Source organism: Coenobita brevimanus, chromosome 84 (genome assembly GCF_032717465.1).
Source record: "Coenobita brevimanus isolate Jiangsu-jjx chromosome 84, ASM3271746v2, whole genome shotgun sequence".
NCBI classification, from domain to species: Eukaryota; Metazoa; Arthropoda; class Malacostraca; order Decapoda; family Coenobitidae; genus Coenobita; species Coenobita brevimanus.
Genome location: NC_137037.1, coordinates 41162936 through 41187996, shown reverse-complemented (window position 1 = coordinate 41187996; position 25061 = coordinate 41162936). Strand labels below are relative to the sequence as shown.

Below are 25061 nucleotides of genomic sequence, written 5' to 3'. Positions count from 1 at the left end.
TTTGGTGGCAATTGATGGAGTTGTGTGAGAGACTGTTATCCGCATCACCTGGTGCAAGTTTTATGTCGTTCCCACCAACACCTTTCATTAACAGATACTGAAGCAGGCCTGGCTCATGCTGACTCAGATTTTTCAACTTTATAGAAGTGAATGGTGAAGCTGACTCGTCCCTTACTAATCTTATAAAGCGCGCGCGCGCACACACACACACACACACACACACACACACACACACACACACACACACACACACACACACACACACACACGCACACACACACACACACTATATTTATCTACAGACACACATACATATGTACCGTACGTACATTCATGCACTGATACACACATACAAAGATTCGTAAACAAACACATATACTGTACATATGTACACACAGACAGACAGACAGACAGACACACACACACACACACACACACACACACACACACACAAGCAGATGGAAGGTACGTGGAGAGGGGGCTGGGGGGGGGGGAGAGATTGTGAGTAGGAGCAGATAAGTAGCGTGCACCCCATGACAGTCCACACACTTCAGTCACTAAGGGGAGACGCCGAGACAAGTGGCATCACGATCACGACGGTAGACAGAGAATTGTGGCAGAGACGAGTGGAACTTAGTCACGAAGGGGTACAGAATCAAGTTATACGTCAATTACAACGATGGACGACAGACAAATGGCACTGTAACTACGGGCGACAGAGACAAGTGGCACTTATCCACTAGGAGAGACAGACAAGTGGCACTCAGTCACTAGGTGAGACAGACAAGTGACACTCAGTCACTAGGTGAGACAGACAAGTGACACTCAGTTACTAGGTGAGACAGAGACAGGTTACACTCAGTCACTGGGGTTGACAAGGACTAGTGGCACTTTATCACAAAGGGATACAAAGACAAGTTTCACCTCGGTCATTAGGAGGGACAAGAGACAATTTGCATTCAGTCACTAAGGGAGACAGAGGCAGGTTGCACTTGTCACTGGGGAAGACAGACAAGTGGCACTCAATCATAGGAGAGACAGAGACAAGTGGCACCCAGATACCAAAGGACACAGGGACAAGTGGCACTCAGTCAGTACGGGAGACAGCAAAAAAAGTTACCCCATTCACTAGACAGACAAGAGACTACTGGCACTCTATCACTACAGGCAGCCAGAGACGCGTGGCACTGAAACATGTTACCAGAGTCAGAGGCTGCCAAGTGCCTGCTGGCGGTGCTGGGTCTCCTGTGGGTGGCTCGGTGGGTGGTGTACCTGGCCTGCGACGTCCTTGGGGGACTGAGAAAGTTTGTGTGGGCCAGGGTATGGGAAGAAGATCTGCCTGCCACGTATGGGAAATGGGCAGGTAAGAGAGAGAGAGAGAGAGAGAGAGAGAGAGAGAGAGAGAGAGAGAGAGAGAGAGAGAGAGAGAGAGAGAGAGAGAGAGAGAGAGAGAGCCATAATGACGACTGTAATCTACTAGTAAAAGTTTGTGAGCGCATAAAGTGAGCCAGTAAAGAAACTGAGCTTGCAAGAAAAGTGAGTAACAAGAATAACCTTCGTCGTGCTGAAAAAAAGTTACTTGTGGCCTTCCCAAACCTTAACCTGGCTACTAATCCTTTTTATCCGGTCACGGCCTTTTGCGTTAATTCTTGCTGCTACCTGACGATTAAATTAAGCCAAGAGAGCTCCGTGAGAGTGAAGGCATTTATGAAACGTGTATCTAACTCCTCCAGTCCGTAATATCTCTCAAACCGAATAAAACCACCAAAAAGAAATACTGAAAAAAAAAAAGGACCTTAGACTGAAGAGTTTAATCACCTGGAGGAGGTAATAATTACCTTTGTAGAGGACCTGGAGTTATGCAGGACCAGAGGTGACTTCATTCTCCACTGATGACCTCACGCTGATGACATCCTTGGTGCTTCACCTACCTCACCCTTTGTAAAGATGCTAGGTTACGTTATTTTCCCCCTAGCATCCCCCCCCTCCCGCCTACCTCAGTAATTCACCTAACCCAGTGATTTCACAGACGCCCAATACATAGTGTGGTGGCAGAGCATCTGTGACGTTATCAGCCGCGCTTGTGCAGTTGTCCTTTAGACTTTCGGTTCAGGTAATTCCTGGGCCTGGATTTAAACTCTCCGTGGCGAAGATATGGAGAGAATTCTTTTGTCTCTCACCCAGATATGGAGGTTTTCGCTACGGTAGGATTTACTAAACACCCTCCAGCCAGTTACAGAGATCGTAGCCCATGGAGGCCTTTTTATGCTCATTCATACTTCTAAACAGAGGAATACTTCGTAGTATTGATTTTAAAATGTGCTTTATAAATAATGTACTTGAATAAAATACTGTTATATTTAATCACTAATACCATTTGATGTTTTAAAAAGGAATGTAGATACTGTGACACCTCTGACGATATGCAGCGATCAGTCGCTTTCCTTGATGATCGCTTGTGCTGTGAATTTAGGTTCACGGCTACTATACTGTATATCTATTTGAAAGGAATGCTGAACACTTTTTGAGATGCTAAAGATTTGGGTAGAACTGAATGAGACGTCCTCGTCCACTATCATTAAAACTATTAAATATATGCAGAAAATTTAAGTTGGATCATGCTTGGGTAATCGTCAGGGACCAGGTCTTCAATATTTTTTTTTTTACCCACCTTTGAATTGATTCAGTGACTCTGTAAAGGAGCACAAAAGTGAGTTATCGAGTATGAAGATCCATTATACAAAATACAGTAATACTGCATAGGGGACAGATTAAGTTTGGTTTGGTTAGCATAAAATAAGTTAGGTCACGTTAGGTTTGGATAAATTAGGTTGGGTTGCTACGAAAATTTTGGTTAGATTGGGCTAAATCAGCAATGATAAGGGTAATTTCGTGCCAAAAATGACGTTCCAAGATGGTGTCCGGCGCCGTTGGGGTTTGTAGACAAAAAATATTTTGAAAACTCTTTTCACTAGTTTTAAAAGAAATAAAGAACATCGAAACTTGAGAATGCACTCAGAAATTACTCAAAGAATCGGTAAAGGAAAAAAAAAAACGAAGAAAACTGCAAAATTAGACGGTCCCATGTCTCCTTGAAAACAACCAATGCTTGAAATACCCTTAGCTTCTAAGTAACCACTTAATTACTGCATAAATATGTTACTAAAATTCAAGTTTTACCCAGATTTCTGCAACAAAATATATGTAGCCCGTGTGATGAGCTATGCCTGGTAAACTGAGACAAGTGAAGAGAAGTGTAGCTCGGTTGGAGACAGACACAGGGATTAACAAGCCAGTCACAGCTTCCCTTATTATATTTATGCACAACTTTGGTCACTAACAGCCAGACTACTAAAGCAGGGTTACAACTGATATTTGTGTATTGTCATACATTAGGCAAGAATCAAGGTACCACTGAAACTTAACTTTAGTATAAGGAACGTTCCTTTGCCCCCCCATATAAACCAGCCAGCCACCCCGCCAAGCATTTTGGTACCTGGTCGTTTCGTCTGGGTTGTTTCCACTACTAATACTGTGACTGGCTACGGAGGACTGTGACTACCCAGTGAGGCAAACCTCAGCCCACGATATCCCGCAGCCCACGAAAGCCTAGGAACGGCCAGAAAATACCATCGTTGAAACTTTTCGTAGCTGTACGTAACGCTGGCAGAATGTCCGTACCTAGGAAGTGTTTAGTAAATCCTGGTACTAGTTCACTACATCGTACTTTTTTTTTTTTCTTTTTTTTTTTTTCCTGTATGAATCTGAATAAAATAGATGATTTTATCCAAATTTATACAGCACCAACGTAGTGAAGAGGTTCATGAAGGCTCTCTCTAATCTCTTTCAAGGCTACCCTGTGCATTATAAATAGTCTGAAAATAGATACAAAATAACAACTATATTACCGAAACCAAAGGCGTTAAAAGATGTTATCATATTCAAACTGGGTAATGGATAACTTTTCTGTTCATTTCACATGATAAACATTTCCGAATCTGAAATGAAATGGTCTGGAGGTTGCAAGAATATGAAAGAAAAAAAAAAAATCATTCCTGATAACGATTAAATGCTTCAGAACCGACTTCCTCAGTTTTTGTTATTGTCCCATTCTTCAACATGATCCTAACTCTCTCGTGATAAAAACATCTCTCGTATTCAGTTCCAGCTTAAGTCAGACGATTTCTACTCAGAACAGGCCATAACAGTTTTAGACCGTTAATTCGGTCATCAAAAACCCTCTCATGGTAGTTACAGTTTTAGTATTCTAAGGTGTGATTCATAAATGTAAAATAAGTAGCTGAGTGTAATCCTGAGACCATTCTAAACCATTATGATATCACGAAATGTCGAAGTCCGCATAGTTTCATAGCAACAACGATTTGAAAGTGGATGAGGTAATGTGCATCAGGTGTGGGTAAAATATCCGTAGGTTTTAGTATTCTTAATACACCGAGCTCTGCATGAAGCGTTACAGCTGCGTTGGTATACAGTAAATGTTCAAAATTCCCCCCTCCTGCCTCGATGCAGACCTCATCACGTCGTACCACTGACTACCTCACACTCTTTCCATCGTACCTGAACTGTCTCTGATCAGATTATCATTGTGACGAACACGTGCTCTTAACTCATCTCTTCTTAATCTCTAGCATACACTAGGGTCTTTAAATGACCTCACAAGTAAAAGTCCAAGAGGTTTACATATGGTGATCGAGGAGGCTTGGGAATAAGGTCACCGCGTCCTATCCACTTGTTGGAGTACACAGTTTCCAGATATTTCCTCGATATTCAGGAAAAATGGGCTGCTGTACCATCATGGTTAAACCACATTAGACCTGACGTTTCGGTTGGCACCTCTTCGAGTAGGCCTACCAAAGTCTCTCAAGGATGTGAGTGTAGACATCTCCAGTCAGCCGGTGATGTACCTGATATGAGCTGGTATTACTGATGATAACGGATAACGTTATCATCAGTAATACGAGCTCATACACTGATTGAAAATCTCACAATGTGCTCTATGAACTGTTGAATGAGGGTTTCCTTCTGCCCATGCATAAATATTGTGAACATTAAAAATACCATCCCTTGAAAAAGACTGCTTCGTCAGTAAAGATGACCTTACTAATGAACTGATTATGTCTAACACGGCAACGTAAAAACCAACGACAAAAGTTAACTCTTCCTGGACAAGCAACTGCATTCAGCACCTGGACTTTCTGGTGACATGGGTATACGAGTAATACCTGTTTATGCAGACACTTCCAAACGGCAGACTGTGAGGTATGCAGAGCAGTAGCAATTGTTCTAGTATTTTTTGATAGATCTTCCACCAGATTAAATATCTGCTCCTCTGTATTGATGCTAAGCCGAGCAATATGTCGTTCACAGTCAGATGTACGTAGTCGGAATGTGCTTTTTCCCTCAGTCTCTGATCAACTGCAATGACTGTTTGGCGATTTAGATGTCTCCGGTTTGGATAGCGTTCTGCATACAGACCTAGTGCCCGTGCAGCATTGTTATTTGCTGCCTCTAACATTAAGTGCATATCAGCGTATTCACCTTCTGTGTACTGTAGTTCTTAATTCACGGTCATGTAGTGCTCTGTGTATTAAAATTACTAATATCTACGGATACTTTACCCACACCTCATGAACATACTTATCCACTTTCAAACTGTTGTCGCTATGAAACTATGAGGACTTTGACATTTCGTCATATCGACATTATGGCTTAGAATAGTCTCAGAAATACACTCTGCAATTTATTGTACACTTTAATGAAGCACCAAGTATTTCAGCTAGGCCAGACGATTTTACTTAGCTGAGTGAGCTATAGGAGCCTTAGTGATGACCGTCCCTTCACGCCTCATCCATTCTTCCTGTTACTGCTCTCCTAATATCTTTTTCTCATCTTCTCTGGAAAGATAAAAATACTTCCCGGAAGTTCCTGCCGTGTGTTAGGCAAATTTCAGGCATTCTAAAAATACTTCACAGTTCCATAACATATCCCATATTTTTCCTATGAAGACTATAGTTCCCGCGAGCAGCAGCAGCAGCATTGGAAACTGCAGTAGTAGTAGCAGAAGTACTAAGGATAATAATAATAAAAATGAATAATAATAACAACAACAACGACAATAATAATAATAATAATAATAATAATAAAAACAAATAAATAAATAACTACTATTTCATACTCGTATACCATAATCCTGGGTGCAACTGCGTGCATCTCAGCCAAAACTGGTAAAAGGGATTTTGATGAAAACTTGGCAGGATGGTTAGAACTGGGACAGAGATGGGCCAGTTTCAGTTTCATGTCGTTTGAAATTTTCTGAAATGGTGTTTTGGCCCCTAATATTTGTCTCCATTGGCGTTACATATCACGTTGGCGGAAAAATACGGCGGGGGATTTCCATGGAGTTGCATCCCTGATGCGTGTGTGTGTGTGTGTGTGTGTGTGTGTGTGTGTGTGTGTGTGTGTGTGTGTGTGTGTGTGTGTGTGTGTGTGTGTGTGTGTGTGTGTGTGAGAGAGAGAGAGAGAGAGAGAGAGAGAGGTTGATCATCTACAGTACAGTCCAATGTCTATTACTTCACTGATGCTATAAAGACGATTTTAATCAGAAGAAAATGGTGGTAGCTGTGGTGGCAGTGGTAGCAGTTGTGATAATAATGGTGGTGGTGGTGGCTGTGATGGTGATGGCAGTGGTGGTAGCTGTGATGGTGGTAATGGTGGTGGTAGCTGTGATGATGGTAGTGGTGGTGGTAGCTGTGATGATGGTAATGGTGGTGGTAACCGTGATGATGGTAGTGGTGGTGGTAACTGTGATGATGGTAGTGGTGGTGGTAGCTGTGATGATGGTAGTGGTGGTGGTAGCTGTGATGATGGTAGTGGTGGTGGTAACTGTGATGATGGTAATGGTGGTGGTAACTGTGATGATGGTAGTGGTGGTGGTAACTGTGATGATGGTAGTGGTGGTGGTAACTGTGATGATGGTAGTGGTGGTGGTAACTGTGATGAAGGTAATGGTGGTGGTAACTGTGATGATGGTAGTGGTGGTGGTAACTGTGATGATGGTAGTGGTGGTGGTAGCTGTGATGATGGCAGTGGTGGTGATAACTGTGATGATGGCAGTGGTGGTGGTAACTGTGATGGTGGTAACGGTGGTCGCTATGATGGTGGTAATGATCGTGGTAATGGTGGTGGTAGCTGTGATGGTGATAGTGGTGGTGGTACTCTGATGATGGGGGTGCTGGTGGTTGCAGTTCAGAAACGGCTCATTTGGGCATCAGGCCGTAAAACTCTTGCTTTAACACTTAGTCATAATATATTTTATTCTGAATCCTTATCTAACATATCTTACCGATAAAGCTGTGAGACATGGGTATGCTTTGAGTGATAATAATCGACATTTTAACAGGTAAATTATGAAAGCTGCCTAACTTATGAGTTTTTCCAACACGATCTCCAGACTCTCCATCAATCTCAGATATACATAATAACCAGCAAGTGAACAAATGACTTTCTAGTGCAAGTTTCCAAAGAACTTTTATTTGATGTATTTATTTAAAAGAAGTGCTTCGGGCACAGGAGTATCATACACATCTCCCATGACAGCACTAAAGACACTGTTGAAGAATCTCAATCTACATAGATGGAGAAATATTTTCCTCTCCGAAGTTAATGGTTATATCATTAAATTGTAAAAATTTCTGATGTTATGAAGCCAGTGGGCTTTATTAGGATCAGCCATGATACAATTTACAACAAAAAATACAAAAGTTAGCATAAGTTGAGTTTTCTCCACGTAAATTTGAGACAAGTACATAAAATTTTAGTATCATACAAGTGCTCGTGGGCCGTTCGGGCCTCTCGCACTTGCTCCTGCAGAGGGCTCTCGCGTTGCTACAGTTTATCTTAGTTGTACCTGTGGGCAAAAAAAACCTACGGAGATCCTATGCCGGGCGCCTGGAGCGGAGTTTTTTGGTCAAAATGTGATCACTCATTAAAATTTAATGAGTTTTACTATATTTAATACAGTAAAAGTTTTTCAATCGTGACTGGACCAAGTTTTTCCACACCAGCAAATTTTTTGCGATTTCTGTACCAATTTGGGTGCGATTTGAATGTGTAGTTTCGGCTGCCCAAAATACACACACACACACACACACACACACACACACACACACACACACACAAAACGGCTACTGCTATAGTATATTAGATGGATTTTGAACTATGAAAATCACTGGTTACAATGTTCATGTAACTTATTACAAGGCTAGGATTGACGGTTGGACATCGTACATTATGGGAATTAATTAGGAATTATGCCTTCCAGTCTAACAGATGTGTTATGGTAGAGCAGACACTATACTGTACATATGTCTTGTTCTTAGGTTTACTTAGTGATAGGTGTGGTTTACACAACTGATGCAGCTGGAAGTTTGTTATCCATTTTTTTATATTTTACTTATAATAGCTTCAGCCGGTAAAACATTCTAGTAGCCGTGTTTTATTCTATTGCAGACATCGTAGTTTTACGTTTGAAAAAGTCAGTGGGTTGCGTGCACCAAAACTGTCCAGTATTTTCAATGAAATTGGTAACAGAGAATCTGGCCAATGGTCAGTGGATATTGTGAGGTCACCTGATTTATGAATAGGTAAACCATCAACATGCTTTCAAAGGAACTGGAGATCCGAGTCACACTGTTCACGGGATGATTACACTAAGATAAGGTGCGATAAGAGAGAGTGAATCCTTGATAAACTGAAGAGGTATACTATCATCCATGTAAGCTGTAATTTCTCTTAGACCACTTAATTGTTCCCGGTAATGTTAGAGTGGGTATATCAGGTGGCCCAAGGAGAAACCCTTCATATAGTGGGAAACTGCCTTTATATGAACAACACAATAGTGATTCAAAGTTAGGTGGATTAAGTTTCGTCTCATCAACTGTTCTGTCTGGACGGCAATGTAGCATCACAAGCTTTTCTGTTGCTAGGAGACCTGACTACAGCACATCCCTTACTTTCCATAGCAAGCATGCAACACACACACACACACACACACACACACACACACACACACACACACACACACACACACACACACTTTCCCGACTTTCTGAATGTCAGGTGATGTGGGCATTGCTTAGATTCTTAATATGGTAGATGAAAGACTTCAGTCTTTGGTACTTCAGTCATCCTGACACGGAAGATGGAAGTTGTTAAGCCATCGGCTGGAATCGTAATATGGTAGATGTAATTTATCAATCACTAGAATTTTACCATGGTAAATGAAAGTGTTCAGTCATCTGTCTGAATCTTGATATGGAAGATGGAGATTTCCAGTCATGAGTTAGAGTCTTAATATGGACGAGCAACCATATTGTGCCACCAAGGGTTTAGGCCAGTTTCCTATCCTTAAATATCCCGGACAGTCGTAGCTTATTTCGCAAGAAGTATGAGTGGTTGTTTACAGTGTGTGTGTGTGTGTGTGTGTGTGTGTGTGTGTGTGTGTGTGAAATGTTGCAGTGTGGATGTACGGTTTCCTGAAGTTTAGCGTTAACAGGCTGGATTTAGACTTCGAGCAATGTGACAGTGTTTTATATTCGGCTGGATGGACTTCTTTCCATTAGACATGTTATGAAATCTAAGGGACTATACCCGTTTTACTCTAACCTCACTTAAAATCACCATCTCTCCATCTTGACTTTCGAGTTGTAGCATGAGAACAACACTAGGATATGATGCTGGTCATGAAGTTGTGCAATGGAAACGATGTATAGCATCAGTACTGACAATCTGCCAATGAGCTGGGTGAAATATGCTGCAAAGGGAAGAAATCTGGGCCAGGTTTACATAAAACGACTATTGGAGATTACTGAAAATGTCCCTGGACTTAAAGATATTTCTCGAACATTGCCCGAAAACTAAAAGTCTGGCTGAAGGGGTATACACTTATTGTAAAGGCCGGCTTGCATGCACACGTCTGACATGGACGGGGACTGTTCTATACAGTACACGTTCAAGTCGCGTTTTAAGGGTGACAGAGTAATGTGGGAAGGTATAATAATGGCTACCTACACTCTCAGCCCAATTATGATTTCAGTTTTATTCCTGTTACCTTCAGACGATTTTATGCAGCTTAAGGGAGGCTTTTTGAACTAGAGGGTTAAGCTATAGCCTTCATTAACCCTTCCAACTGCTAGAAATACGTCCTGGTAGAATGTGATTGTTTAGTGGTGGAAAAAAAAAAAAAGGATGAATGGATGTTAAAGTGTGTGTGCTGGTGATGCAGCTGTGATGGGTAATACAGCACTAGCTGTTATCGCTTATCTTCTGAAATGCCTCCTTGCCTCCCTCCCCCACCCCTCTAGCAGCACACTTTCACTTTCGTTCAACTCCCTATTGTGCAAAAGGTAACCGATTCTGTCATTCCCTCCATCAAGGAGAGTATATTTTCACCTTTGTTTGTTTGTTTGTTAGCAGGATTACTCAAAAACTAAAAGAGAGATTTGGACCAAATTTGGTCGGTAGATAGCTCATGTCCCAGGGATCAATCGATTAACTTTTGGGACCGATCCGATTCATATTACTGATTCTGGATCAGGAAAACACTTTTTGCGAAACCCTAATCAATGATGAGAAACCCTAACTCATTATGAAGAGTGGCTTGGAAAGTACGTTGCTCTTGTCGGAGAGATGAGCTCCACTGAGTGCCCCTCTAGTTCATGTATGCAACAGGTCAACCTTGGAACTGTCCTTTTTAATCTGTCTTTCCCTCTGTTTATGACTCTTTTTTTTTTTTTTTTTTTTTAACGCAAAAAACAAAACAAGGTCGCGGTCTTCTCTTGTGTCACTGTAGGCCTACCTAACATTGGACGATTAATATAAAACTGAGGGTGAATAGAAGCTTAAAAGTGTTAACAGCTGAGTGAGTATTGGAGCCTGAGAGTGTGTGTGATGGTTTAATGTTACATGTAGAGTACTACATATTTTTAAAGTGTCCGACTTGAAGCACTGACTAGATTGCCAGTTTCCTGAGCCCCCGTAGTCTTACGTATCACACACCTTCACATGTCACCATTTTGGCACTAACACCCACTGTCTATATTGAATACATACTAAGGTTGTCTCAAATACCCACCGTCTAAACTGAATACATGCTGGGGTTGTCTCAAATACCGTCTATACTGGATACACACTGAGGGAGTCTCATTCAGAACTCGCGTTATGGTCTATCTATCTATCTATCTATCTATCGCCAGACACCATAATCCCGTAAGGGGTAGCCATTTGACTCTGAGTTAATTGTTTTTTTGCTGTAATATTCGTATACGTGGCTACTGTGGAGAGTGTTATTCTCTCTCTCTCTCTCTCTCCTTGGGCGGCACTAAGTAATGTCCCTTTATGTTGCTCCTCTAACATGATGGCTGAACGTACAGTGGTCACGGGGTGCACGGACGGCATAGGGAAGGAGTACGCCCGTGAGTTGGCATCCAGAGACATGCACGTCCTCCTCATCGCACGTAACATCCACAAACTGACAGACCTTCAGCGAGTCATCAGTGAGTATGGCTTGGTAACGTATGGCTGCTTCTCCTTATCTTAATCGAACGCAACACTCCCTTATTATACCCAACAACGTCTTTTCAAACGCATCTCAGCATATGCAAAATCACCTCAGTGCATGCAATATCCCCTCACTGCACGCAACATCGCCTCAATGCACGCAGTATCTAATTACTCTCAACATCCTCTATCACAAGCAACGTCCCTTAAGCACACGTAACATCCCTTCACTGCACGCCTTATCATCACACGCAGCATCCCCTGGTCACACATAACATCCCCTTACTGCATGCAACATCTGAATCCTGTACGTTATCCATATGGTTCTCTTGACCTTCCGCTGGGCTGTATGTAACCTTACTCAGGCAAATATTTAGCACTGCTGATTGAAAACTGATGGTGCTTGGCGGACAGACAAAAATACAAACAGACATTATGAATCTTTATATATAGTTAACTTATTCAAAATGATGATGTATTTATAATTTTATTCTTGCTTTCTTCCGACGATTTATTCGGCTCAAGGAAAGGCATTAGATTCTGCAAAGGAGTTAATGTACGCTTGCCAACCCGTTCGCTACAACTGTCTCTCCAAAGTTCAACGAAATCGTCTTGAGGCAGAAGGAATACAGTCAAAGAAGCAAAGATCTTCCCAGTTCCGCCTGAAGAAAATTTATGACTGGCGAAAGACAATGGAACACCCAGTCTCTACTAATGCGTGTTTCAGATGGTTCGATTTTTTCCGCCATGTATTAGTCAGACTTGGGGAAGAACCTTGTGTCTCTGTACAATAAAACATACGTCATCAATCACGTTGTAAGAAAATGAAAACAAAAAACTTGGATGATGGAGATTCTGCAAACTATAAAACTCGGTACCGGTATCTCGTTTTCAGAGGAGGAGTCCCCAGGTGTGATGACGGAGGTGGTGTTGGTGGACTTCAGTGACGGCACCGGTGTATACGACAAGATAGCACCCTTCCTTCACGACAAGGATGTTGGTATTCTGGGTGAGTAGCGCCAGGAAGTTCTGTAAGCTATCACAGGCAGGAGTTGAGTGTAAGTGTGCTTGTACAGGATTTCAGAGAGACTATAGGCGTGCATACCAAAAGAGTATCATACTTTGACAATAAGGATGTTGGTGTTTTTAGTATCGCCAGGGCCAGGGACTGTATCTGTATATTCTCCTGGGCTGAAGTTGCGTGTAAGTTAGCTTGCACGGGATTTTTGTGAGGGTACAGGTGCGGATGACAAGACAACATCATACTTTGAGGACAATGATGGTGTTTTACATAAGCAGCGCCAAGGACCGTATTTGTAAACTCTCTTGAGCTAAAAAAAAAAAAAAATTGTGTATAATTAGTACACTATATTCGTCTGTCTCCAAACCAGGGCTGAATTTGTAAGCTGTCATAAGCTTAAGAATAGTGTGCATGATTATATACTGTAGGTTAATCTTCACTCACACAGGTACCGCACACTTCCCAACACAATAAGAATGAATATTAAAGTAAAAAAATACAAAGAAGAAGAAGCACCCAGAGTGCAACATCCAAGTCGTACAATCGTACTAAAAGCCCGCCGACACAATCAGTGGGCACCGGTAATTTTGGAGTACGACCACTGAAATATGCTGGGGAAATATCGAGCAAATGTCATGAAATGAAGCACCTTCCCGCATGTGATCTACTGTTTATTGCACGTTTCTTCACTATGCTTCGAAACGTGCTCAGATGCGACAGGTGTCCACCAATTGTGTGAAAGAGCCTCAAGGCCCAAACTTTGACTGGTTGCTCTCAATGTCAAATTATTTCATCTTTACCTGACGTACAATCAAAAGCGTTTAAGTTGACCTTACCTTGTAACTCTGACTTTTGACCTACTGTTTGAAAAAGAGCAATTTCATCGTCGGCTACCTTAAACCCTTCCACTAGGTATGACTTAAATCACATCAAACCTATTGAGTTAAAAGGCCAAACCATCGACCTTGCTCTGTGACATTTACCTTTGTGTTCTCAAATCGAATCACTTTACTTTTTCCGGTCACTCACCCTTTCCACCAAATTTTGATTAGACAGAAATGTTTGAGCTGACCTTGCCATACACCTCTGACCACTGATAATTTTTCCTCCTTGGCTAGGAGGACGTACAGTAATTTAAATTATACTCTTCCTCCAACAAGATTTTCTCCTGTGCTTAGCAGATACTTTCCGGACGGAGGAGAAAAAATCGTTAAAACGGTAACCTCCTTACTTCTTTCATGTCTTTTGTGTTTGTGCCATACCAGATAATAACAAGAAGCGGTGCAAAGGTACAACAAACCCGTCCCCGGCAGTCATTTTAGTGCTGACTTAAACACAACAGGCTATCTAGTCAAAGGTGTCACATATCAAGTTTGGAATTAATCGGGTGAAAATTGACGATTTTATGTCCACTTGATATTTTAGGCCCGACCCACCTGACACTGACTCCCCTACCGCTAACTTGGGGGTAACCCCCTTAATGTAAAGAGGCATGTTATAGGATGCAGATTTGAAAAATGCAAAATTAGGTTTCGGTTTCATGTCGATAAGACAGATTTGACAGGTTTATGGCGGAAAACGATTTTTACCCGTTTCCTTTTTTTTTTTTGGGGGGGGGGGGGGCTACAGTCTGGGCCTTGGCCCATTTGGCCCAAAATTTAATCAGGTAATCAGAAGATCATACCCCATCATCCCTGTAATTTTAGTCAAAATCGCACCAGTAGTTTTAGCGTAAAGTTATTAACAGACAGACAGACAAACAGAGTGAAAACAGAACAACAACAACAACAACAACAATAATAACAATAATAATAATACCCCCCCCCACACACATCTCCCTCACCCCAATCCCTCCCGCAGTCAACAACGTGGGCGTGAACATCAAACCACCCCGGCCCTTCAAGGACGTCAGCGAGGAGGACCTGTGGCCCTTGATACACGTGAACGTCGCATCGGTGGTGGGCATGACGCGACTGGTGTTGGACGGGATGCTGGCTAAAGGAAAGGGGGCCATCATTAACATCGGTTCAGCTGCCTCCGGGAACCCACTGCCTAGAGCTGGGGTGTATGCTGCTACTAAGGTGGGTGATAGTATGAACAGAGGGCCTGGGTGTGACTGTGGTGATTACAGGGGTGTACTGTCTGCGGCTGTTAAGATGGGTGTTTTTAGGTTGAAAAGAGGGTCAGGGTGATTATGATGACGTAAGGCTGAGGTATATACTACTATTTATTGGAGCTGGGGTAAAAGAAACAGGGTTAAGTCCGATTTATGCATAGCACTGGTGCTAGTTAGACTGAGAGAGGGTCAGGATGATGAAAACGATGCAGAATTTGGATGTATTCCAACAGAAGTGTGATGTTGAATCAGGATAATTGTTCCTCGTGAACTCGATGCCTTGAATACATAGGCACTACCTTTAGACTGCAGACAGACTCTCTGAAACACATAATTCTATAAATAATTCATCAGAACAACAAACAATTACGTTAGCCTAAGCTGGAATTCAACCTTAACCACCACAGGCAGAATAAGTCTGCTGCTAGTAATATAAGTCTGCTGCTAGTAATATATATATGCCACTAGTAATGTAAGTACGCTACTCTAATGTCTGTTCGTTGCAAGGGTAAGTCTACTGCTAGCACTAACTGTCTGCTGCTAGTCATCTTTGTTACTATTAATATACGTATGCTTTACGTAATAATTGCTGCTGGTAACACAAGTCTGCTGCAAGTAATAAGTCATATACTAGTAAGAGGAATGTTTCTGATAAGATGATGGCTTGTATTTTTTTCTAGCAAGGCAATGTAGTTCCTATACCAGAAGATGGGTACTGACATATATGAGAATGCTGCTAGTATGATGAGTGCTACCAGTAATGTAAGTCAACTGCTAGTAAGTCCAATCAACAGCTAGTTTGGCGTACAGAATAGTCATGGACAAGTAGAACGTTTTCTTTTATCGGAAAAAAAAAAAAAAAATCTACAAGCTGCATTACCCATTGGCTTCCGGCCCTGTGTAAAGCTCTGATGTGTGGGAAGGATCTCCACATATAGCTATTCTCAACAAGGTGGAGTAAATGGCTTTTCGTCTCACTAACTCTCCTCCTCATACTGGCTCCCTTCAACCTGTCTCATCGCCGCACTGTTGCAGTTTTTTTTTCTTCTATCGCTACTTCAGTGGCCACTGCTCCTCTGAACCGTCTGCGTGCAACCCTCCACCACTACGATGGGCGTGTAGCACCCGTCTAGGAGCAAACTCTCATCCCTTTTCTGTCCAACTCTCTAATGCAGGAGTTAATTGTTACTCTCAGTCCTTCACGTATGCAACAGTCAACTTTGGAACTGTCTTCCTTTCTCTGTGTTTCCTACTGCCTCCAGTCTTTTAAACGCAGTGTGTCCTAGCATCTCGAAACTGACGCATCAAATTTGGCTCTCTGTTATCTAGTTTTTATTACTTCTTGGAGGAAATAATATTACGGGCTTCTAGCCTTGGATCCTTCTTCCCTGGATAAAATATACATTATTTACACACACACACACACACACACACACACACACACACACACACATCATTCACATTCGGCAGACAGACATATGATGCAAATACAGTATATGGACAACGGTTTCTTTCTCCAAATTCAGCAGGTTGACGTTGACGGACATGTATGTCCATTTTATTAGCCTATAAATATCTATATTTGTCGTTATTTTTTTTACCTTATCAAGAACGTAGGTCCCCAGGGTTAGGCTATTCATTCCCTATATTTAAAGATAGAGTGACCAGCCTCCCTTGTCCCTGAGTGACAAAATTTGAACAATAAACCCAAATCACTTCTTAGAAGTAAATCTTAGGGACCGGTCTCATTGAAGTACCTTAATGCATGAGGCCACCAGGCGTCATTTGGTCATATAGCTGCAAATGAACGTAGTAAATAGTTCCCTGGGTTACAGGAAACAGTCTGGCTTGTTACTTGTGCGGATTCAACTGCAGGCAGCACTACATTAAGTAAATGGTCTTCATCCCCCCCACCCTTCTCTCTCAAAAATTTTTCTCTCCTAGGCGTTTGTGGACTTCTTCTCCCAGTCTCTGGCGTGGGAGTGCCGAGGTACAGGGGTGACTATACAGACCGTCCGGCCAGGATTCGTCTCCACCAAGATGATCAACAGCTACACCAAGGCATTCACTAAACCTCGTAAGTTCATTTAATTGTTTCTCCTTAGTCCTTCAGGAGCTACATTTATGAACTCTCCTAAGCTTTAATGCGCTTGTCTTCACTCATACCGTTACAGAACACTGTACAATCAAGTCAGTGTGAATATAAAGTTCGAAAACACGAGAGAGAGAGAGAGAGAGAGAGAGAGAGAGAGAGAGAGAGAGAGGATCTGTAACGACACTTATGGAAACTTGAATGTCCTGTAAATTGGTTGGGATACTTTACAACCATGAGGACAGAAATACCCTTAACACTCTGGCTACTATGGGCCACTATCAGCTAAATAAAATTGTCTGACGTTAGCTAAAATGCAATACTAGCTTGTTCTGACCATGAGAGTTATATTCCTTCTTTACACCAGTCTATCAGAAAACATCGCAAGTTAATTACCTTCTTCACATCGGTCATGAAAGAAGCCTCGTTAATTTCCGTCTCCACAACATGCCTTCAGAAATTCTCTTAAGTAAATTTCCTTCATTCCTTCATAAATCGTCGTAATTTACTTTTTTACGTCGGTGATTGACAAACCCCCGTGATTCTCTCAGCGTCCATCCTTCAGAAAGCCTCTGTTAGTCAGTTGCCTCAAACCTCCCCGTTCTGGACCAGTCAAGGTGACCATGGGGCACTTTGATAGGGCAGACTAGCATGAATTTAAGGGTTATCTTGCCGATATTCTATGAGTCTTTCTTCACTGACATCGGTTCTACCCAATCCCACATTAATGGCTTAATTCAGGCTGGTATGGAATTGTTCATACCCAGTCAACAATTCACTAAAAGATAGGACTCTCTAAAATGGTTTGACAGCAATTGTGCCTGAGCAACGACCCAAATGCCCTTAGCCTATAACTTACTTAAAAAAGAAAAAAAAAAACGAATCCCTCAGTCAATTTAAAATTGCTAGAAACCCCGCCAAAACAGCAATGAGTCTCGCCAAATCAAACGTAAATTGCATCCAAACTATCAAATAATCCTAACGAATGCTGTTCTGGTCAACTCTCAGTTCTTCCAGTAGTAACTTTAACAAGCCATAACCCATTCCTCTACTAAAATCTTCAGATGGAAATGTCCAGCATGAAAAGCGAACATCCTTGCCAGTGAGCGTGCCAGAAATTTTACCTTAACCCGAGACGTCCCGTCGACGTATGGGTACGTTGCAACGATTTGCATTTGCCAGTCCCGCCGACGTACTAGTACGTCGTGCAATTGGAAGGTCCCTAATTTGCACAATTTTCAATTTTCGCGCGTGATTTTTCGTATATATACACGAGACACCTTCCTCTACGGGATGCCAAGCAGGGACAATGCCTTACACCGCATAACCTCCCCCCTCCCCCCTCACGCCATTGTCTTGGCAATTCACCTGTTACCAGTGACCTGGCCAGTAAAGATATTCAGGGCCAGAGTGATTCCCCAATCGATGACAATGTGGAGGACAATGTTTACATAGCATTAGAAGAAGAACCAGTCAGAAATAATGATCGGGTAATGTGGCAAAAAAAGGTCAGGTATGGTGATTAGTTAGTGAGTGAAACAATGCTTATAATGCCTTTATTACTGCTTGAAAACCAATATACTCTCATACTACATATAAATTCGTACCAAGTAAATAAATAAATACCGTTATGAGTGGATAAAATAGTTACCCTCCCATAGAACTCGTTTTCTTTGGTGCCAGCATGTTAAAAAACCCAGTCAGGTAAGGAGGAACTCCTACCTGGAATAAGTATTTAAAACCTCAGGTGAGCGATTTCTCTATGAATTTTCGATGTTTCTCACCAAAAGCGAAGGTTTTAGCCAAAGAAAAAAAAAATCCGAAAATACCTCGGGACTGGGGGATGTCGGAGGTGCGGAAAAGCTCGGGACGTGACGGGTTAAAGGAAGTCGGCCAGAACGTCCCTGTACTAGAATTTGACTCTCCTGAAATTGCCACACTAAAGATGCAGACTAGATTCATAAAATCGATCGCAGACAATTTACTACCCAACGAAGCTCCAGGTCCACATGGAATTCCTCGAACTGTTTTGAATGTGTCCCCTAGAACTTGCTCTTGTTCTAATTTATTCAGACTATGCATACGCAATTTTTCATTCCTTAATTTTTGGGAAAAAGTCAACAGCCACCCAATTCCTAAAAAGGAAGTTCCTCTGATCCCTCTGATTACAGACCAATAGTTATCACATTTTCTCTTGGTAAAGTATTTGAGATTGTTATTAATAAGTACACTGTTAAACATCTAGAGTACATTACCGGTAACTTAATTAGTGAGAGACAGTATGGTTTTCTCCAGGAAAGATCCTTTGTTGATACACTCAATCTCTTGACTCTTACCATCCATCAGTCAACTGATCAACATGGAGAACCCCAAGAAGAAGCCCCTGATACTTCTACAGCTTTTCCAAAGTGTGGCACCATTCTCTGCTATCCAAACTCTCTTGATACGGTCTATTAACTTTTGTTCCACTGATTTCCTCATACCTCTGCAACAGAATGATAAAAGTAGATGATGAATATTCTAATTTACATTTGGTTAATGGAAGTGTGCCACAAGGATCAGCCCCAACTCCAACTCTATTCCTAATTCATATTAATGATCTCTTGTCTATCACCCGTAATACCATTCGCTCATATGCAGATGACTCAACAGTTTATTGTTCCTTCAAACTTAAACATCCATTCACAAAGTCTTATATGTCTAGCTCCCAACTCAGTACAGCAACCTCCATAAATCAAAAATTATCTACGATCACTGAAAAGGGATAAAATAATACTGTCTCATTTTATGCTAGGAAAACCAGACAATAAACAATTTACTAATAGGCAGATATTGCCTGATTACTATATTACCCTCAGTGCAACCAATATTCCTGTTGCTGAAAGTACTGAAACTCTCGGTGTTTCACTTAACAATACCCTCACTTGATAAAACCGCTTCAAAGAAACTTGTATTATTGTACAGAATCTGTACCTTCTTCACTGATGAGCAGTTATCTATAACTGACAAGAGTCATGTGCGCTCTCACTTCGAATATTGCCCGCCCTTCTGGAGCGGATGTGGAGAGGTTGTACTAAAACAACCGGACAAAATTCAGAACAAAACTATAAGAATAACTGATAACCAGGCAGTTACAAATGAAGTACCTCCTGTACGGGTAAGATGGAAAGTTGCCTCCCTTGCATTATTTCATAAATATTTTTATCCCAAATGCTCCAAGCTGCATCCACTGTGCGACCTCTCCATGCTTTCCCCCGTGCTACACGGGCATCTGGTAGCGCTCGTAACTGGACTGTCACACTGCCATATTGTAGATCTTCTGCCTATCAGAATTCTTTTTCCCTGAACTGCTTCTCTTTGGATCTTGCTTTCCCAGAATAGTTCCCCTCAAACTTTAACCTACAGCATTTCAAGTCTAACTGTTACAGATTATTTTAATGAATGGTCAATCACAAATCCTCGTTAATTTTCTTCCTTTTATCGGTCCTTCAGAAATCCTCTCAAGTTGCTGAAACTTTCATTTCTCCCGTCGGCCCTTCAAAAATCCCCTTAAGTTATTTTTCTCTCTTTCATCAGTCCTTTAGAAACCCTCGTATATTAACTTTCTTCTTTGCGTCCAGGGCTTTTATATCAATTACAAATACAAATATTTCCCCGATTAAGAAAAATATAATTGATTACAACGTTCAACAAGGCTTGATTCATGCAGGTTCCACTTCCACCCCTTTAATGACCTCTGACCTGGCTTTTTAACCTTGAAAGGTCACAGGTGAAATGTAATAACATTTATGGAATCCTTGACCCTACTTTCCTCTATGTAAGTACTCCACTCCAAAACTTTAGCTCCACTTATTAGAGATATATCACAAAAAAAAAAAAAAAAAAAAAAAAAAAAAAAAAAAAGGCCACATGGCAGCCATCTTGGATTTTAAATTTATTCATCACCTAATCCAGTGTTGCTCCATGAAGAGTGTAGGACCCCGGGGCTAGGCAGGTTGGTCCTGACATTTAATATGAGTCATCAGCCTCACTCATGCCTGCGTCGCGTTACGTGAGCAATAAACCCCAACCATCCCTTGGATATAAACCTGCACCAGCTCAATCCGACTGAAGCCCTTAATTACCCATTAGACCACCAGGCGCCGTAATTTGGTTATATTGTTACCACCCAGCGAAGTAAATGGCTTCCTGGTGTACAGGAAACCATTTGGCTTGTCACTCAGTGTAGTCACCCGAAGACAGAAGGAAGAGGAGAGAACGAAAGAAAGACGGAAGAGGAAGGAAAGAAAGAAGACAGGAAGAGAGGAAAAAACAGGAACCTGAGAGCACACTACATCGAATGAGTGAATAGTGAGCGCCGACACCTACATAAAAAAAAAAAAAAAAAAAAAAAATGGCATCATCCTTAAGAAATGTCCAATAAGCATGCAAAAAATGAAAGGGATGCTGGAAACAGTTCTAGAGCTACAACGTGTGACACACACACACACACACTTGGAAAGGAGTACGGGACCAATTCCAGTGTTCCACTTCTTTAACCTGCCCCATCCCGACCACTTTTCCACCACTAACTCCCCCCAATCCCGACCATTTTTGGATTTTTTTTTTTTTTTTTTGCTCAAACCTCCACTTTTGGTGAGAAACATTGAAAATTCATAGAGAAATCGCTCACCTGAGGTTTAAAATACTCGATACAGGTAGGAGTACCTCCTTACCTTACTGGGTTTTCTAACAGGCTGGCACCAAAGAAAACGAGTTCTATGAGAGGGTAACTACTTCACACCACTCATAAACGGTATTTATTTATTTACTTGGTACGAATTTATATGTAGTACGAGAGTATATTGGTTTTCAAGCAGTAATATAGCATTATAAGCATTGTTTCACTCACTAACTCATCACCATACCTGACCTTTTTTTGCCACATTACCTGATCATCATTTCTGACTGTTTCTTCCTCTAATACTATGTAAAGTTTGTCCTCCACATTGTCATTGATTTGGGAATCACCCTGGCCCTGAATTTCGTACCATGGCATGACATGGCTTTACTGGCCAGGTCACTGATAACAGGTGAATTGCCGAGACAATGGCATGCAAGGGGGAGGAGGAGGTCATGCTGGGTAAGGCATTGTCCCTGCCTGGCATCTTGTAGAGGAAGGTGTCACGTGTATACGTACCAAAAATCACTTGCAAAAATTGAAAATTGTGCAAATTAGGGACCTTGCAATTGATTCGCGTTTATGTACGTCGATGGGATTGGCAGTGACAAAACGTGTGGACGTTAAAGAACATCGACGAGACGCCGCGAGTTAAGGAACAATTACAGTTACAGTCTGAAAACCAAACGTTCAGTCATAGTTGCATTGACAATTATAAACTGTTACATGCCAGGGCACCCTTTGAAAAGTGTTGTCTGGATAAGGGTTCATTACATGTTGATGAATAGGTCTCATTTAAAACTATCATCAAAGAAGTAATTATATGATCCAATGCAATCCATGTCTACTACTGGTTACAAAAGGTATTCAAACATTTTTAGAAATAGATTACAGTTAAGCTTTATCATTCGCAATTACTGGAGAGTAACGACTCCAAGTTGGTCCAATTGGTTGCCAAATAATGCCAGCAATGTTGAAAACTCGCTTGGACGGAGATGTTACAGTACAGTCCATCAGCTCCACAGTGTATTCACAAAGGGCTACCAGTCAACATTTACAGTATATACATACTGATGAAGTACATGAGGTAAATAACCGATAATTACCAAGTAATTCAAAAAGAAATGCAAAAATGGCTAACTGCCTCCATTGTAAAAACTCCCGAAGGAGTATAGCGACATCACGCTTGAGTGGCATTCAATGGAATGACTATGGTCATGATGGTGACTGATTTGAAAGTTTAATTGGGATGAAAATCGAAGATTTGCTGGAAATGGATGGAGCACTCTAACATCCAACAGACCAGGGTGAAATACGGTGGGTAAGACTTTGTGGACTGACCCAAGAAGAAGAAGAATACAAAGGAATACAAAGGAAAGCAAACAGCAGCAGACCTTATGGTCCTTTCGAGGCTGCTTGTTACAGAGTAGACTATGAACGAGATCTAATTATACATGCTGAAGATAAGGATAGTAAAGCACAAAGGCTCCCCTCGCCTCCAAACCCTCCAGTTAAAACTGGCAGGAAAAAGTGAGAACCACCACCAAGCAGCAAGGAAAAACTGACATGGAACTTTCATAGCCATGAAAGGAAATGTTACATTCAGTAATACTTTATCAATAAGGAAAACAGATGATGATGATGATGATGATAATAATGTTACTTTTGCAGGTCTGCTGGTGCCGTCATCCTCTACTTTCGTAGCCTCGGCTCTGCCCACTCTTGGACATTCAGACCACACAAGCGGGTACTGGATTCATGGTTGTCAGGTAAGTCTCTCTCTCTCTCTCTCTCTCTCTCTCCACATCACACATCACTAAAAGCAGGTACTGGTTTCGTGGCTGTCAGGTCTCTGTCTCTGTCTCTCTCTCCCCCCCACCCCTCTGTCTCTCTCTCTCTCTCGGGGTAGATGGGGCGCCAATCATCCACTCACTTGATGTGGTGCTGCCTACTCTTCCTCCACCTGTATCATTCTTTTTCTGTGTCTGTCCTTCTCTCTTCCTGCTTCTTCCATCCTGTAACCCAGGAAACCATTTACAATGCTGGATAACAAAATAACAGAATGATGTGGAGCCGACTATGGTTCCCCTGTTAAATGGGTAGAGATGCAAATGCGATGTCCATCTCGAAACCAAACATTCACACTCTTCCCATGCTTCTCTGTAGCAAGGTGTTGTATGCCACATGAGAACATCAGTTCACTGGGCGGGATGGCCCTGCAGGGACAACTGCTTGCCTTTGGTAGATGGGACTGGTAGAGCAGACAGACCAGGCTTACTCAACATCAATACCTCGCTACATTTGCAATAAAGTTAAGACTCCATTCACTTGGAAAAAATGGATACCGTACACGATTTTTTTTTCGTAAATATGTTTAATTTCTAAAGTAAATTTACTGATTTAAAGACTCGTGGTTTTGTTGATGACTATGATATAATTGGTATTAATGAATTATGGTTAACTACAAAAGAAAGAGGCCTTCTACCAGAACCAGCAGAGAACACAGCATTCATCTGATAAAACTGTGCATGCCAGCATTGCCTGGAACCCTGAGGAGGCCACTCCCCTGTGTGCGATGACCCAACTAATGTCGCAAAGTACCCACTGGATCATGTTCCTTTTTGGCCCCACTTCCTCAGGGATATATCCCCCATTAACCTAAACCTGTCATGAACCAATTTTCCCACTGACTCATGCTGCCCTGCCCACCCACACACCCATGCACATTGCCCCACCCTGTCCCACCACACTCAACTAATTCAGTCCACCCTACCCATCACCCTACCACCCGAGGTGTGGTAATATTGATGTATTTGAATGAAAAAGGTAAAAACTCAAAGGTAATTGCTTTCTAAAGTTAGTGACTTGATTAGCTCTAATTCTGGTCATCAGGGGTGCCACTATAGTAACTTAACCACACAAATAAATTGCTAGCAAAAAGTTACCCCTGTTAGATACCTTTAGAGCTCTTAATTTCCATTTAGTCGACAAACACACAGACAGACACTTTCAGAAATACAGATACGATATCATTCACCAGTTGCAGTATTTTCGGTAATGATCAATGGGATGCGGTGTACTGCTGTATATTATAACGAATCTTCATCTATTATCTTTCCAAAACGACCTAATGATAATATGGCACAACTTTGTTTAACTTAGACATGAATCACAGTCACATGATGCCTGGTTTAATGTACTGTTCCCCAGCTCAGACGTGGAAAACCCACAATTATCCGAACAAACTAATAAAATCTGTTGCATCCAGCATATTAGAATTACTTCAAATTTTAATTTACCCATGGCAAGGTGAAGCGAACCATCCTTACACACAGGGCTGGATTTGTACACCAGCTTTCTAGAAAAGTTCATTTTATCAGTTCGTACAGCAACTAACTTGGATCTTGTTTCAGCTACGGTACATCATTAATTATGTTCAAGAAGAAATTATTTTAGTACTGGCAATCATCGCACATTCGCATTAAACCTTAATTTCACTGACAATGTAATATCCAGTTACGATCATGATCCAGATTACAAGAAAGCTGTCTTTCAAATATTAACAGTAATTATAACTGCCATGGACTGGAATCTG

General features: G+C 41.7%; 1 protein-coding gene across 1 annotated transcript; it reads left to right on the top strand.

Annotated features, from left to right (window-relative positions):
- Positions 1–1194: 1194 nt before the first annotated feature.
- On the top strand, positions 1195–24128 carry LOC145410143 (very-long-chain 3-oxoacyl-CoA reductase-B-like). Its single transcript, XM_080280341.1, has 7 exons — positions 1195–1363; positions 11451–11573; positions 12473–12586; positions 14459–14679; positions 16659–16791; positions 23138–23235; positions 23937–24128. Exons 1-7 carry the CDS (start codon positions 1195–1197, stop codon positions 24126–24128), a joined length of 1050 nt encoding a protein of 349 aa, XP_080136467.1.
- The last annotated feature ends 933 nt before the right edge of the window (positions 24129–25061 follow it).

Excerpts from the sequence above, each read along its gene's own strand:
- LOC145410143 (XM_080280341.1), top strand. The coding sequence starts at position 1,195 with ATGTTACCAGAGTCAGAGGCTGCCAAGTGCCTGCTGGCGGTGCTGGGT. Across the intron at positions 16,792-23,137 it reads CAAGGCATTCACTAAACCTC|GTCTGCTGGTGCCGTCATCC; the intron begins GTAAGTTCATTT and ends TTACTTTTGCAG. Across the intron at positions 23,236-23,936 it reads ACTGGATTCATGGTTGTCAG|AAAGAGGCCTTCTACCAGAA; the intron begins GTAAGTCTCTCT and ends TAACTACAAAAG.